The sequence below is a fragment of the Rhinoraja longicauda genome, chromosome 7 (assembly GCF_053455715.1).
Source record: "Rhinoraja longicauda isolate Sanriku21f chromosome 7, sRhiLon1.1, whole genome shotgun sequence".
Lineage (NCBI taxonomy): Eukaryota > Metazoa > Chordata > Chondrichthyes > Rajiformes > Arhynchobatidae > Rhinoraja > Rhinoraja longicauda.
In genome coordinates, this window is record NC_135959.1 from 71,410,005 (window position 1) to 71,427,552 (window position 17,548).

Consider the following 17,548-nt stretch of genomic DNA (forward strand, 5'->3'; position numbering starts at 1 on the left):
GAAGAACAAATGTGCCAGGAGATTGCAGACAGCTGCAGGTCAAACACAGTTGTTGTAGTAGGGGATTTTAACTTCCCCAATATTGACTCGGAAAACCATATAGTGTGAAGGGTTTAAATGGGGTGCAATTCCTCAAAAGTGTTCAGGAGAGTTTTCTTAAGCAGTATGTGGAGGCCCCCACATGTGAGAGGTCAACACTGGATCTAGTATTTGGAAATTGGGAAGGGCAAGTTAATGAAGGGTTTGTAGAGGAGCCTTTTGGGACCAGTGACCACAGTTCGATTAGGTTTAAGATCGTTATGGATATGGACAGAGAGGGCCCACGTGTTAAAATGCACAACTGGGGCAAGGCCAACTTTGAGGGTATGAGAGAAGGTCTTGCTCAAGTTGGCTGGACAGGTTATTTGAGGGGAAAGGAACATCGGCCAAGTGGGATGTTTTTAAAAGTGAGCTGACGAAAGCTCAGGATATGTATGTCCCCATTAGAGTGAAGGGCAAAAAGGGCAAACTTAAGGAAGCTTGGCTGACGAGGGAAATTGAGGCATTGGTCAAAAACAAGGATGCACGGGGCAGGTATAGGCAGCTGGGATCAAGTGCATCGCTGGAGGAGTTTCAGGAACCAAGGAGTAAACTGAAAAAGGAAATGAGAAGGGCAAAAAAGGGGCCAGGAGATAGCTCTGGCGGGCAGCATTAAGTTCAATCCGAAAAGATTTTATAAATACATAAGCGGAAAAAGGGTAACTAAAGAGAGAGTAGGACGTCTCGGGAATCAAAGCGGTCACCTCTGTGTGGAGCCACAGGAGATGGGCAAGGTCCTCAGAGAGTATTTCTCCTCCATTTACTGAGGAGAAAGACAGTAGGATGGAGGAACTTGGGGCAGTCAATGGAAGTGTCTTGAGAGCAGTCAGTGTTACCGTCGAATAAGTACTATGAAGGCAGACAAATCTCCAGGACCTGATCAGATATATACGAGGACATTGCAGGAAACGAGAGTGGAAATTGCGGGAGCCCTGGTTGAAATTTACAAATCGTCCTTAAATACTGGAGAGGTGCCAGAAGACTGGAGGGTGGAAAATATTGTGCCTCTATTCTAGAAGGGCTTCAGGGAAAATGCTTGGAACTATAAGAAAATAACTGCAGATGCTGGTACAAATCGAAGGTATTTATTCACAAAGTGCTGGAGTAACTCAGCAGGTCGGGCAGCATCTCGGGAGAGAAGGAATGGGTGACGTTTCGGGTCGAGACCCTTCTTCAGACTGATGTCAGGGGGGGCAGGACAAAGGAAGGATATAGGTGGAACGATAGGCCGGTGAGCTTAACATCTGTAGTTGGAATTACGAGAGTATTCTGAGGGATAGGTTATACAGGCATTTGGGTGGGCAAGGCCTAATTAGAGATAGTCAGCATGGTTTTGTACGTGGGAGGTCACAAATCTGATAGTTTTTTTGAAGACCAAAAAGGTCAATGAGGGCAGAGCTGTAGATATACATGGATTTCAGTAAGGCATTCGACAAGGTTCCGCATGGTAGGCTGCTCTGGAAGGTTAGATTGCATGGGATCCAAGGAGAGATAGCTGAATGGATAGCAAATTGGCTCCATGGAAGGAAGCAGAGGGTGATGGTGGAAGGTTGTTTCTTGGACTGGATGCCTGCGACTATTGGTGTGCCTTAGAGTTCGGTGTTGGGCCCATTACCGTTTGTCATCTACATCAATGATTTGGATGAGAACATACAGGGCAAGATTAGGAAGTTTGCTGATGATACAAAAGTGGGTGGTTTTGCAGATAGTGAAGATGGTTGTGAAAGATTGCAGCAGAATCTTGATCGATTGGCCAGATGGGCTGAGTAATGGTTGGAATTTAATACAGAGAAAAGTGAGGTGGTGCATTTTGGAGCATCTAACAAGGGCAAGACCTACACAGTGAATAGTAGGCCTCTGGGTAGTGTTGTAGAGCAGAGGGATCAAGGAGTGCAGGTGCATGGTTCCTTGAAGGTCGAGTCGCAGGTGGATAAGGTGGTCAAAAAGGCTTTTGGCACATTGGCCTTCAGTCAGAGTAATGAGTATAGAAGTTGGGAGGTCATGTTGCCGTTGTATAAAAAGTTAGTGAGACCGCATTTAAGAGTATTGTGTTCAGTACTGGGCACCATGTTATAGGAAAGATATTGTCAAGCTTCAAAGGGTTCGGGGAAGATTTACAAGGATGTTGCCAGGGCTAAAGGGTGTGAACTATAGGGAGAGGTTAAGTAGGCTGGGTCTCTATTCCTTGGAGTGCAGGAGGATGAAGGGAGATCTTAGTGTATAAAATAATGAGGAATAAATCATGTAGATGCACAGAATCTCTTGCCCAGAGTAGGGAATCGAGGACCAGAGGTTCAAGGGGCAGGGGAAAAGATTTAATAGGAATCCGAGGGGTAACTTTTTCACACAAAAGGTGGTGGGTGTATAGAACAAGCTGCCAGAGGAGGTACTATCCTAACGTGTAAGAAACGTACATGGACAGGACAAGTTTGGAGGGATATGGACCAAATGCAGGCAGGTGGGACTAGTGCAGCTGGGACATGTTGGCCGGTATGGGCACGTTGGGCCAAAGGGTCTGTTTCCACACTGTGTCACTCTATGACCTCTTCTTTAAATCCTTCCAGTCATCTAGCTTCCACCTCTCCAGGGAATTCCAGAGAGCTACCACCCTTGCATGAAACCCAAACTATTTAACATCATAATTCAAATGATAGGAACAGCAACGCCATTAGATGGGGTAATTGGACTGGACTCTGTTTGAATCTACTTTCACTGGAAGTGGTTCATCTCCTGACTGCCAGGAGGCTGGGTCTGTGGTGAATGTTATGCTATTCGATCATCAGTGTAAGGGAGGTCATATGACCAACACCCACAAGCTGGGAATGTGCGCTTGATCTGCCTTGGTGTTTGGCAGGAAACCCCTTGCATAAATATTTCAGTATTTAATCCTTCAGAGGTGCAAATGGACCTTAGACACTCTCCAAATTAGACAAATTCTTCAAAATCACGTGGAAGGAGTATAATTTAAATAACAAAACAAAATCTCGCAATTGACTTTACGAACCATGAGACCAGAGCTCATCTTTTCATTCGTCTGCCATTTCCCTCTCCCAGATTAATCTACCCTCTGAACTCCATCACTACACCCGAGTCCTGATCTGAACCAGAGTCCCTTGACCCTTTCCAGAGTTTCAATCAGTCCGAGGCATCTTGCTACTGGATGAATCACTTGCTATCACGCAGGCCTGTAGATTAAAGCCCCAACCGAGTGGCGAGGAATGCAACACATCAGAAGACAAGAATCTGCAAGACTGACGTTGGTGGACATACAACCTTCCACGTGACCAAGTAATTTGAGTTAGTTATTCCCAGAATTAATGGGCGTTGGCTGATCCACTCCATTGGCAACTATCGCCTCACTTCTATTGCTTATTTCAAGAGTTTTCATTGCTGTTGCCTGCAACTCGGTTAGTGATGTTAACGAGACGATGTTAGTGAGGCACGTTAGCAATGCATTAGTCGAGAGTCACAGTTAAAAGATGTTTGATGTAGGTCTTTAAATTCACAGAAAATGGTTGGTGTCTGGAATATGCTGCCAGGGAAGCTGGTTGAAGCAAATATGACTGTGGCATTTAGACATGGACATGTACATGTTGGGAATGGTGGAATACAGATTATGTGCAAGGAGATGGAGTTAATTTAATTCAGTATCATGCTCAGCACACAAGACATTGCCAAAGGGCCTGTCCAATGCTGTACTCTCTGAAGAAAACACAACTTACAACCGATTACGTCTCCTCACTTGATTATTCATGCTCATATATATTTTGAGTGACAAATATAAGTGGTAGATTTTCCAGATCGTAGAGTTGAGAGCAGTGATAATTTGGCATGAGCAATGGTGTAAGACTAAAGCAACAGGGGTGAATGAAGGCCAGGAAAGAATTATTTGCTGCATCTACCATACACCTTGAAATATCTTGGGTTAATGTGTGCTTTTAAGACTGCTCAACATAATTTAAACAGCTTAGAAAGTTGCTCTCCAGCAAAATGCATGTACCTAAACACTCATAGAATGCACCACCAGTAGATCGTACCTTCTTCATACTGTTCCTCTAAAATATAAGCTTCTGCCCGGTCTTTCAAGGCATTGATATTGCTTGCATCTTGTTCCAATACTTCTGTGCAAGTTCTGATGGCTTCATTTGCTTGTTCGTTCTGTGCAAGATATTATAATAAAAATAATATCCTTAAATGAACATTTCATTGATTAATTACTTCACGATCTTCTGAAAAATGTGTTTGCCCCATCCCATACCCCATCCATCAAAATGCGCCGATTTGTTCTGATTTTGTATCTTGGACCTGAGACATTAACTTTATTTCTATTCATGATGGAAATGGAGCAAGGAGTCTATCGTTTTATAGTCCTGATTTGACCTTGGCAGTTTTTCAGGCATCAGCACGAGAGCAGCTCACTGCGGATCCCCCAAACCATTTGTCTGCTGGTGTAGCTGTAGTTTGTGATCTATGTCTTGGGGAGAGACCCATCATCTGGACACAGCAGCTCAAATGCCACGACCTGAAACACCAACTGTACATTTCCCTCCACAGATGATGGCAGAGTTTAAGAAGTTTTGGCAGAGTCTGAAGAAGGGTCTCGACCCGAAACGTCACCCATTCCTTCTCTCCTGAGATGCTGCCTGACCTGCTGAGTTACTCCAGCATTTTGTGAAGCAGAGTTTGGAGATTGGATGCAAGGATCCTTCATTGCTTCTACTCTGGGGCTGTAGAGAGCATCCTGTCCGGCAACATTACAGTCTGGTTTGGAAACAGCTCTGCCCAAGACAGGATGGCCCTGCAGATAGTGCGTTCGGCAGAACGCACCATGGGAACTACACTCGTCTCCCTGCAGGACCTATACATCAGGAGGTGCAGATCCAGAGGAAGCAAGATCATGAGGGACCCCTGCCACCCCAGTAACGGACTGTTCCAGATGCTACGATCAGGCAAACGCCTCCGCTGTCACGCTGTGAAAACGGAGAGGATGAGACGGAGTTTCTTCCCACAGGCCATCAGGACTGTCAACTTTTATAACTCCAGAGACTAAATTTTTGCCTACACTATAGTAACTTATTAACTTTATTTATATGCTGTAACTGTAATTCTTTTTTGTGCACAATCCATAGGCATTGCCACTTTCATTTCACTGCACATTGTGTATGTGTATGTGACAAATAAATTTGACTTGACTTGACTTGTAACTCATGTCGTACAAGGATTGCTACTGGGGCGACTGCTGTTTGCAAATGTATGTGAATAAACTGGATATGGATATACAAGAAATGATCATTGGACAACACCAAAAATGGTGGAGCTGTGATGCATTTATGCGAGTACGAATGTGACCAGGACATATACCGTGAATGGGAGGGTTCTCAGAAGTATTGTGGAACAGAGGGACCTTGGTGTACAAGCCCAAAAATCCTTGAAGGTGACAACATAAATAGATAACGTGGTTACGAGGATATGAGAAACTGGCTTTCACTAATCACGGCATAGAATACGAGAGCAGGGAGATAAAGTTCCAATTTTATAAAACACTAGACCAAGTGGACCTGCTGGGCCCAAACCTCTCCTGCATTGGTGCACCACCCTGTCCTCCCCCCTCCCCTGTCTCCTCAACCCCCCCTCCCCTGTCCCTTCTCCCCCACTCCCCCCTTCCCCTCCTTTTAAACTTAAAAATGTGAATAACTTAAAAAGTACATGGAAGTGTGCATCAAAATTGGAGCCCGGACGGGGCCCTGTGGGTCGATCGGAGGAGCCAGGCATCATGGGTCAGAGCCGGGGTCGACAGAGCGGCCGACGGATCCCACGGCCGAGGCCCGGGCGGGCACCACAGAGGCCTCAGGAGAGGTCTCGGCAGCGTTGTGGAGAGGTCGGTGGCGCGGCCGATGACGGCGGCGACCGATGAAAGAGACGGTCACGTGAAGTAGGGCATCAGCAGCAGTGAGGCCTCGTGACGATGGTGCTTCGACGGTGAAGCCTCGTTGTGGCAGCGATGCCTCGCGGGTCGACCAGAACAATGGAGGATCCGGCGTGGGGGGACCGCCATGAGGGTGGTGGGGGTAGAACAATTGGGGGGGGGGGGGGAAACAAAGGACAATGAGGACCCGGCATGAGGGAACCCGCCGTGGCCAGGATGAAAAATATGAGTCGTCGGCGTGCTTTGTAACCTTGTTAACGCCATAGGTGGTCTCTATTTGTATACAATGGGTATACAAGCAAGGAATTCCACTGTGCCTTGTCACAAGTGACAATACAAATATTCCATTCCAAAATTGTCCTTCAGGACTGGACTGTAACATTAGGTTAAATTATGACTGGAATGTACACTAATGATGTCCTAGGGGTCGATTTTCCACGAGTGTCGGAGAATTCCAGCTGCACTAGGTCTACAATAAAATTACCTTTAAGTTACATCATAGAGAACAGAGTTAAAACCTCAAATAAAGCCTAGTGTATAATAAATGAAACTGTTGTTACAAATTGTACAAATTTGATATTTTACAGGACATTGTGTTTTTTTCTTTAAAAATGATGTGCTTGGGAAAAAAAAAAAATCTTCTGACCCTCCAGATCTTTCCACCCGTTTCACCAAATCCATGCTCCCTGGTTATAGAAGACACAAAATGCTGGAGTAACTCAGCGGGATAGGCAGCATCTCTGGAGAGAAGGAATGGATGACGTTTCAGTGAAGGGTCTCGACCCGAAACGTCACCCATTCCTTCTCTCCAGAGATGTCTGTCCCGCTGAGTTACCCCAGCAGTTTGTGTCTACCTTTGTTTCAAATCAGCATCTGCAGTTCTTTCCTAAACTCTTCTTTTTTTTTAAATTCTGTTAAGTGGTTCTAACCATTTTAATTGAATTTTTACTAAATGAGTATCGTCTACAGAAAAAACCCAACTTACCTTTGAGTAACAATGGCAAATTCTTTCCTTTGCATACAAAGTGTACTGAAAAACATTTGGCTCCGTTTTCATGGCAGATTCATATTTATTAATAGCATCAGAGAATCTATAATCAGAAGAAAATAATTGCAAATCATTATAAGATTTGTCCTTAAATTTGATGTAATAAAAACAGTGACTCATTTTCTGGGATTATACAACATTACAATAAGATTATGCTGATTAATGGCCAAAATCTTAAGTATCGACTGAACATATTCCAAGTTGGAAGATCAAACCTGGAATAATTTTAAGACTTACTTTTCTTGTCTTACGAGATCTTCTCCTGTTGCCAACTGCTTGTTAAGTTTTTTCACTTGCTTATAATGGGCAAAACATTGTTTGTGATCTGGATCCAATTTGAGGCATTCCCGAATTTCACTGTGTGCAAATCAAACACAATTTTACATAAACCGGCAAACCCAAGGATTAAACCTACTCTCTGAAGCGATGGGGCTGAATAAAGAAATCGACTGATATGAGAAGGGAGGACAAGTTGGATTCAAATATGGCAGACTGGATAGAGTACAATGGCTGTATAACCTGTTGCAATTTGTTGATTCAAATCAAATATTATGGTTCGCTGAACACCACCGCTCAGTCCACCTAAACCTACCTGATCTCCAAGTTGTTAACACTACCTGCCCCTCTCATTCCCACACTGATCGTTCTGTCCTGGGCCTCCTCCATTGTCAGAGTGAGGCCCAGCACAAATTGGAGGAACAGCACCGCAGATTTCTCTTGGGCAGCAGTATGAACATTGACTTCTCTAACTTCAAGTAACTCTTGCTTTCCGTCTCTCCATCCCTCCCCCTTCCCAGTTCTCCAACTAGCATTACTGTCTGACTACATTTTATCTCCGTTTGCTTTGTTATTATCTTCTCCCAACTAACAATGATCTATTTTACATTTTCTTTGATCACCATTCCCTTTGCCCTGTTTTCACACGTCTTTATCCATGTATCTCCCTCTCCCAACATCAGTCTGAAGAAGGTTCTCGACTCAAAACGTTACCCTTTCCTTCTCTCCAGAGATGCTGCCTGTTCGCTGAGTTACTCCAGCATTTGTCTATCTTCGATTTAAACCAACATCTGCAGTTCCTACCTACACATTATGGTTGATTTCTTGTCCTCTCCTCATACCTCCATTAAAACTACACTATGGAGAATCACATCAGCAATGTTATACAGCCATTGTTCCCTATCCAGCCTGCCATAGCTTCACTCAGTGAAATTCCCTTGGTTTCTTACAAATCTCACAGCTATCAAGACTAATATTTATTTCTCAAGTGTGAAACAGTAGCTGTTTTATCTTTCCACAATTACAGCCTGACTAGCTTAATTTCTTAGGCAAATATTTTTTAATAAATCATGTTAATTCAAGTTCTTACAATCTTATACATGTCCAACCTGTTATGCAGGTCTCATCATCTTATCACAGATAAAGCAGTTAAATGTCCTGTAACTACTGCCATTAAGCTACTTTAACTCTTGTCACAGATAATCATTTGTTTCTACACATTCCTACTATCCCCCCCCCCCCCATCACCTTTTCTTGTATAGAAAGCTAACTTGCATTTGTCCATTTCCCAATTGTAAGGATGAAGAATTACAAACACAAAATATTTGTTTCAAATTTCCAGCATTTGCATTTTTATTTTTGTACATAAATTCCTTGTTTTGAAGTGTTATTTTAAATTAGGCCAATCGTACTGAAACGTTAAACTAACGACATCATACTTTGAATGCGGGTTGTCAAGCATGTTCACTTTCTATCTGACCAAGATAATAACATAACATCAGATTTTGTCAAAAGTTTATGTTGCCACCACAATTACTTATTCAGTATCACAAGGAACCAATTGAAATTCTATGATTTTCATGGATAAAACCCATCTTTTATATCAATAACCCTCCACCGAAAATGAAAAAGTTAACAAAATGTTCAGTTTGGTACAAATAAATAAAGCAGTAGTCATTAGATAATAGACAATAGGTGCAGGAGTAGGCCATTCGGCCCTTCGAGCCAGCACCGCCATTCAATGTGATCATGGCTGATCATTCACAATCAGTACCCCGTTCCTGCCTTCTTCCCATACCCCCGGACTCCGCTATCCTTAAAAGCTCTATCTAGCTCATGATTCAGAGAATTCCCCTCCACTGCTTTCTGAGGCAGAGAATTCCACAGATTCACAACTCTGACCGAAAAAGTTTTTCATCTCCGTTCTAAATGGCCTACCCCTTATTCTTAAACTGTGGCCCCTGGTTCTGGACTCCCCCAACATTGGGAACATGTTTCCTGCCTATAACGTGTCCAACCCCTTAATAATCTTATACGTTTCGATAAGATCCCCTCTCATCCTTCTAAATTCCAGTGTATACAAGCCTAGTCGCTCCAGTCTTTCAACATACGACAGTCCCGCCATTCCGGGGACTAACCTAGTAAACCTACGCTGCACGCCCTCAATAGCACGAATATCCTTCCTCAAATTTGGAGACCAAAACTGCACACAGTACTCCAGGTGCAGTCTCACTAGGGCCCTGTACAATTGCCGAAGGACCTCTTTGCTCCTATACTCAACTCCTCTTGTTATGAAGACCAACATTCCATTGGCTTTCTTCACTGCCTGCTGTACCCGCATGCTTACTTTCAGTGACTGATGCACTAGGACACCCAGATCTCGTTGTACGTCCCCTTATCCTAACTTAACACCATTCAGATAATAATCTGCCTTCCTATTCTTACCACCAAAGTGGATAACCTCACACTTATCCACATAAGTCATTAATGTATATTGTAAATAGCTGTGTACCCAGCACCGAGCCTTGTAGTACCCCACTAGTCACTGCCTGCCATTCTGAAAGGGACCCATTTATCCCCACTCTTTGCTTTCTGTCTGTCAACGAATTTTCTATCCATGTCAGTACCCTACCTCCAATACCATGCGCTCTAATTTTGCCCACCAATCTGCTATGTGAGACCTTGTCGAAGGCTTTCTGAAAGTCAAGGTACACCACATCCACCGGCTCTCCCGTCAATTTGACCACCAATGCGCCCACAATTTCTAGAGCCACCTCCTTAAGTACCCTTGGATGCAGACCATCAGGCCCTGGGGATTTATCAGCCTTCAGTCCCATCAGTCTACCCAAAACTTTTTCCTGCCTAATGTGGATTTCTTCCAGTTCCTCCGTCACCCCAAGATCTCAACCCATTAGGTCTGTGGCAGCAGGATTGCCTCAGAGGCACTGTGTAGGAAGGAACTGCACACACTGGTTTATTTCGGAAGACGCAAATTGCTGGAGTAACTTAACAGGGCAGGCAGTATCTCTGGAAAGAAGTAATGGTGATGTTTCGGATCGAGACCTTTCTTCAGACTCGACCTGAAATATCACCTATATCTGATCTCTTTATCACGGTTTTTGGTTATAGCGGACTGACTTACTGACCTTCACTGCCAGGCCGGGCTGCCGATGCCTCCCTTGCCATCCCTGCTGTCACTGTCACCCCGACCCAGTTCCACCTGCCACTGCTCCCACCGCCTCCCCTGCTGCTTGCACGCCAAACTTGCCGTCGCCACCACCCCAGCCACTTCCACCCTGGCCACACCCAGGCTCCATCTTCTGCGCTGTCATCGCCACCCCAGCAGCTCCAGCCACTGCCACCATTGCCACCCCGGCAGCTCACGCTGCTGCTATCACCCCAGCCATTCCTGTAGCTGTCACCCCCGCTGCCATCAACCCATCTGCCCTCAGCCACCACCACCGTCATCGCCACAGCAGGTGCCCCCGCCACCGCGCAAAGTAGCCCACTCTGGAAGGTTAGATCGCATGGGATCAAAGGAGATAGCTCAATGGATAGAAAATTGGCTTTATGGAAGGTTTCTTTTTGAACTGAAGGCCTCTGGCTAGTGAAGTGGCCTGTTAGTTTGTCATCTATGTCAATGATTTGGATGAGAACGTACATGGCATGATTAGCAAGTTTGCAGACGATACAAAAGTGGGTGGTTTTGCAGATAGTGAAGATGGTTGTGAAAGATTGCAGCAGAATCTTGATCGATTGGCCAGATGGGCTGAGTAATGGTTGATGGAATTTAATATAGAGAAGTGTGAGGTGTTGCATTTTTGGGATCAGGAATATCGGCAGGACCTGCACGTTGAATGGTAGGGCTCTGTGGAGTGTTGTAGAGCAGGGTGATCCAAGAGTGCAGGTAGATAGTTCCTTGAATGTAGCGTAGGGAGGCCAAAAAGGATTTCGTCACATTGGCCTTCATCAGGCAGAGTACCGAGTAGAGAAGTTGGAAGACCATGTTGCAGTTGTATAAGAAGTTGGTGGGGGCACATGTGAAGTATTATGTTCAGTTTTGGGCTCCATGTTATAGGAAAGATGGTGTCAAGCTGGAAAAGAGATTTATGAAAATATTGCCATGACTAAGGCTCTATCCCTTGGAAAGCAGAAAGATGAGGGGTGATGTTACAGAGATGTACAAAATCATGAGAGGAATAGATCGGGTAGATGCAGAGTCTCTTGTCCAGAGTAGGGGAAATTGAGAATCAGAGGACATATGTTTAAGGTGAGGGGAAGAAAAGTTTAAATTTAGAGATACAGCGCGGAAACAGGCCCTTCGGCCCACCGAGTCCGCGCCGCCCAGCGATCCCCGCATATTAACACTATCCTACACACACTAGGGACAATTTAAAAAAAACATTTTACCCAGTCAATTAACCTACATACCTGTACGTCTTTGGAGTGTGGGAGGAAACCGAAGATCTCGGAGAAAACCCACGCAGGTCACGGGGAGAACGTACAAACTCCGTACAGACGGCGCCCGTAGTCAAGATTGAACCCGAGTCTCCGGTGCTGCATTCGCTGTAAGGCAGCAACTCTACCGCTGCGCCACCGTGCCGCCCTTTAATGGGAACCCAGGGGGTAACATTTTCACAGAAAGGGTGATGTGTGTATGGAACAAGCTGCCGGAGGAGGTAGTTGAGGCAGGTACGATCGTAATGTTTAAGAAACATTTATACAAATATCTGGATAGGATAGGTTTAGAGAGATATATGAAACAAGCACAGGCAAGTGGGACTAGTGTAGATAGGACACGTTGGTCGGTGTGGGCAAGTTAGGCCGAAGGGTCGGTTTCCACGCTGTATGATTCTCTGACCACCGCCATGACGTTGAGCACTACCAAGTGGGACTGCCGCCACCGCACTGAACCTGCAGCTGCCCACAGGACGCAATCAATTACTCTGCTGATTCCCACCTTTCCCCAGCCGCCTGCAGGCCAGGGCTGTCAACTCACCTGGATTCCAGGCCCACTTCCAGACTGAGGGTATGAAGAAGGTTGTCAACCTCTTTACTGTACATGCATTTACAATGACAGAGATTAATTAGGGATAGACAACATGGCGTTGTGTGTTTTGAGTTTTTTTTTAAAACGCTGCCAAGAAAACAAGTAAACAAGGAATTGCAGAAGCTGGTTTACAAAAAAAAGACTTGGCGCTGGTGCAGCTCAGCGGGTCAGAGAGCATTTCTGGAGAACATAGATAAGTGACATTTCTGGTGGTGACCGTTCTTCAGAATGTGACGTTGATGAGGTCAGATCTATAGGCGTAGCTTACAATGATTTTCAGCAAGGCATTTGTTAAGATTCCACATTGTGGTTAGATCACACGAGATCCAGGGAGAGCTAGCTCACTGGATAAAGAGTGGAAACAAAGTGCTGGAGGAACCCAGCGGGTCAGGCAACATCTGTGGAGGGATTGGACAGATGACATTTTGGAACAGGACCCTTCTTCAAACTGGATATAGAATTGGCTTAATGGTAGGAAACAGAGGGTGGCGGTGGAGGATTACTTTTCACAGTGGATGCCTATGAGCAGCAGTGTGCCTCGGGCATTGGTGCTAGGTCCATTGCTGTTTGTCTTCAATATCAACAATTTGGATAAGAATGTACCAGGCATGATTACTAAGATTGTACGCACCACTAAAATAGGCCGTATCTTAGACAGTGAAGACAGCAATTATACCGCTGCGCCACTGTGCTGTCCCAAAGCTAATTGGGCTGAAGGGCCAGAGGTTGAGGGGATTATTACCGAGCCCACACCCAACAAATGGACCTTTGTGGGCTCCACCTTTCCTTGATTGTTACTTTTTGCACATCTTTCATTTATTTAGTCTTTTTCTCATTTCCCTTTCCACTGACTCTCAGTCTGAAGAAGGGTCTCAACCCAAAACATCACCTATTCCTTTTCTCCAGAGATGCTGCCCGAGTTACTCCAGCTTTTTGTACCCATCCTCGGTTTAAACCAGCATCTGCAGTTCCTACCTACACAAGGGATTGGGATCATGTGCAGGCAGATGAGATCAGTTCAGCTAGTCATCATATTCGGCACTGACAATGTTTGTTCCTGTTCCCGTGTCCTACTATTCTATGATCCTTTGACATGATCACAGTGAATGGCGGTGCTGGCTCGAGGGGACCGAATGGCCTCCTGCTGCACCTATTGTCTATTGACAATGTAGCACAATCTGAAAACAAAATCAGAACACTTACCCAAGAGACAACTCATGATCTCCAAGGTGATAATAAATTATACTAATTCTGTAGAATGCGTCAGTGTTGTCATATTTTAGTTTTGATGCTGCTTTCAAATCACTTATTGCTTTTCCACTTTCATCAAGTTGTATGTAGCATTCCGCCCGGAGTTCTCTTAACTCAGAATCCCAAACACAAGTCTGATGCAGAAGACAAAATACAATATCAGCACCAAATAGAAAACTTCTGATAACTTGCAACTATGTACCCCAACACCAAGATGTAATCAAATGAGTGAGCTGGAGCAAATACAATGAGAGGCAAGATACACACGAGACAAGAAACGTGGGGACTGAGTGGGGTATTAGGTAACGGACTGGAAGAGATTGCAGAGTTATCAAGGGGAAAGATTTGAAAGGATTTAGCCATCAGGATATGTTTTGGGAACTTTGGAAAAGTGGATGCAAATAAAGTAAACAGGTCAATAGATTGGGACAGAAAATGTTGTGTATACATGGCAGAGGCAGTGGGAGGCATCTTTGTGCACTGTCTACACAGCTGTTTCTCTACCTCCCGCTTGCTATTGAGGAGCCTGTGCTATAATCCCATGAGTGTTTGCACCATTCTTATTATTTCTAAGCTCCAGCCATACTGCCAACAGATGGAGCTTCCAGTGTGCCCTCTGAGTGCTGCCCTGACCGTCTCCCCGATCACTCGCTCAAGTCCTCCATCTCATCTGCCTCCCTCTTGATCACGTCTGAAACATCAAAACCCAGGAACAGTAAGCAGCCCATCATGGCACCCCCTCAACCACATTTCCATAACGTCAGTCTCAAGTATGAATCCAGGCTCCATGTTCAACTGCTTTCTCCACAATAATCCTTTGCATTGGAGTAAACACACTTCAGCCCATCAGCCCATTCCAACCTCTCCCTGCATTCCTTTTCTTTGAGATTTACTGGCCCCAATCTCTATCTTCCCATCACTCGTTCCAATTTCTGACCTACTATTCCGGTTTAAACCCTCCAAGCATACTGGACTACCTAGAGTTCAGGTGTAACCCGGCCCTTGTGTGCAAGTCACATGTGCCCCAGAAGACATCCCAATGATCTAAAAGAAGAAACAAGGAACTGCAGATGCCAGTTTACACAAAAGGATACAAAGTGCTGAAGTAGCTCAGGAGAACACGGATCTGCAACGTTTCAGGTTGGGACTCTACTCAGAGTTTGAAGACAGGTCCTGACTTGAAACACCACCTATCCATATTCTCCAGCAGCTTTAGCCACTGAGTTACTCCTGCACTGCGTCCAATGGTCTAAAAATCTGAATCTCAGGCCCCAGCACCAACTTCTGAGCCACGCATTCATGAGCCTGTTTCTACCCGAACATGTGGCACCGGGAGTGATCCAGAGATTACTACCCTCAGGGTTCTGCTTTTTAATCTTCTGACTAATGCAGGACCTTTTCCCTTTTCCGACCATGTCATTTGTGTTAACGGGGACAATGATGTCCAGCAGCCTGCCCTCCCCCTACAGGAGGTTAGGCAACAGCTTGGAGATCCTGAACCCTGGCACCAGGGAGACCACACACCATCCTGGAGTCCCACTTGCTGCTACAGAATCTCCGGTCTGTGCACCTAACTAACGAATCTTGTATCACTACAGGGCCTGTTCCACTTCGGCGATTTTTAAGGCGACTGTCAAAGTCGTAGCAGATCGCCGAAAAACCTTTGATTTTTTTTAACCCTATGACAATGACCACGACAACCTATGCGATGGCAAGCTACGAAAACCGGTGACCCACGATAAGATAATGGTACCAGTCAGTACATCTATCTCACAAAAAAGGCACGAAGATTGTAAGAGAAAACACAGTTCCCATTTCACACAATATTCATCCATTTGACAATTGTGGGCGGATAGAATTATCACTCGGATGCAGCATGTCTTTGTTTCATTTCCCGAGGGCGGATATATGCCAAGATCATCTAGAATCGACCACTACACACCTACACAAGTGACTGCCGTGCTCTGCTCGGCCGCTTTGCATGACAAACCCGCATGAGAAAAAAGTATTCGACAGCAACGTCGATCCACACAAGGTGCTCATTCGCGATACTTTCCTGACACATGAAAGAATGGAGATTTCCCGCTTTACGCAAAATGGTCATTTTTGGGACAAGTAGACTTCAGATATACAGCGTGGAAACAGACCCTTCGGCTCACGGAGTCCGTGCCGACCAGCGATCATCCCATACACTAGCACTATCCTACATACTAGGGACAATTTATAAGTTTACTGAAGCCAATTAACCTATACACCTGAGACAGACACAAAAGCTGGAGTGATTCAACGCATCAGGCAGCATCTCTGGAGAAAAGGAATCGGTGACGTTTCGGGTCGAGACCCTTCTTCAAAAGTCACCTATTCCTTTTCTCCAGAGATGTTGCCTGACTACAGCTTTTTGCATCAGTCTTCGGTTTAACCAGCATCTGAAATTAAATTATTTGATTTTGTTTTATTGGTCAAAATAAATTAACTTAAAATATTTGAAAGAGATGCCATGAGAAACTACTCTGAAATACAATAACTTCAAACATCAATCTTTGGTCAAAATGTCCAAGATTTACTTTATTTAAACAAACAAAATTCTTATCAAAGATAGATCAGCAACGGCGACAACCAAAGTCACCTGGCGACAACCTACGAAAGCGCCCACGATAGGATATGACAAGCTACGATCATTGGCGTCAAGCCAACTGTCACCGAAAAACTTCGAACAGAATAAAATTTCCGTGACGACCCAAGAACTGCTACGACTCATTGGACACTACTCAACCATGCCCGCGACACCCCGGCGAACATGCGGCGACAGACTAGTCGCCGGCAGTCGCCTTACAAATCGCCAAACTGGGACAGGCCCTTACAGCTGAGTGACCTCTTCGTTCCCCACGTGCCTCAGAGCCAGGTCCCGCACCGCAGACCACTGCTGCTGCTCCTCTCCCCTGACTGATTCTCCGTCACAACAGTATCCAAAGGAGCACACCCATTCTCAAGAGGAACGGCCGCAGGGGAGTCCTGCAATTTCTGCCCGCTCCCTAACCTGGTGGCCACCCATCTACTCCAGGTGTGACCACCTCATTGCAATTCTCATCTATGACACCCAGCTGCAGCTCCAGTTTCTTAGCACAACCTTTAATAAGCTGCAGCTGAATGCACATACTGCAGGTGGAGCCCTCAGGGCCACTGGCAATCACCCTGACTTCCAACACCCTGCAGGATCATTCCACTATCCCACCTGCCATCTCTACCACACCAAATATCTAGGAAGAGTAACCCATAAAAACAGACTGTACCTTCACTTGCTAATACTCTTTTTTCAGCTCTCTTGCCAAAGCCTCAGCATTGCACCTTCCTTTAACACAGCACCAGACCTCTTGAGTCAAAGCCTCAATGCTGCACTTTCCTTCAACACAGCATTTCACCTCAACACAGCCTCTGTCAACATGGCCGCCTGCAATAGGCCGCTCTGCTAAACCTTCCCTCCTTTTACATGGCTGTTGCTTCTGTTAATCAGCCAACTAAATCCCTGCTTTTCAAATGTCCCACCTTCACTTGATACAAAGCTTCTTTTTAATCAAAACAGAGCTTTCTCTCCACTCTCTCTGATATTTCAAAAATGCTTCTTTCCTAAACCTATGTCCTCGGGTTCACGATTTCCCAACCCTGGTGGAAACTCACCCCATCTATTCCCCGTCATAATTTTGTACACTTCCTTAAGATCACCCCTCAGTCTCCAGGTCTCCAAGGAATAAAGTCCTTGCCTGTCAAGCCTCCACTTATAGCTCAAGCACTCTAGTGTTGGCAACATCCTAATAAATCTTCTCTGCACCCTTTCCAGTTTAATGGTGGCCTTCCTACAGCAGGATGGCCAAAATGGAACATTTGCGGTATAACTCGCTTAAGGCTACGCTGCATAGCACTG

General features: G+C 45.2%; 1 protein-coding gene across 1 annotated transcript in view; it reads right to left on the reverse strand.

Moving 5' to 3' along the window:
• dnajc3a (DnaJ (Hsp40) homolog, subfamily C, member 3a) overlaps positions 1 to 17,548 on the reverse strand; it is a 71,534-nt gene that overhangs the window by 19,581 nt on the left and 34,405 nt on the right. The window contains exons 6-9 of the mRNA XM_078402826.1: positions 13,582 to 13,763; positions 7,290 to 7,409; positions 6,990 to 7,095; positions 4,116 to 4,236 (exon numbers count right to left, since the gene is read on the reverse strand). Of these exons, the coding sequence (XP_078258952.1) occupies positions 4,116 to 4,236; positions 6,990 to 7,095; positions 7,290 to 7,409; positions 13,582 to 13,763 (529 nt within the window). The remainder of the gene's footprint in view (positions 1 to 4,115; positions 4,237 to 6,989; positions 7,096 to 7,289; positions 7,410 to 13,581; positions 13,764 to 17,548) is intronic.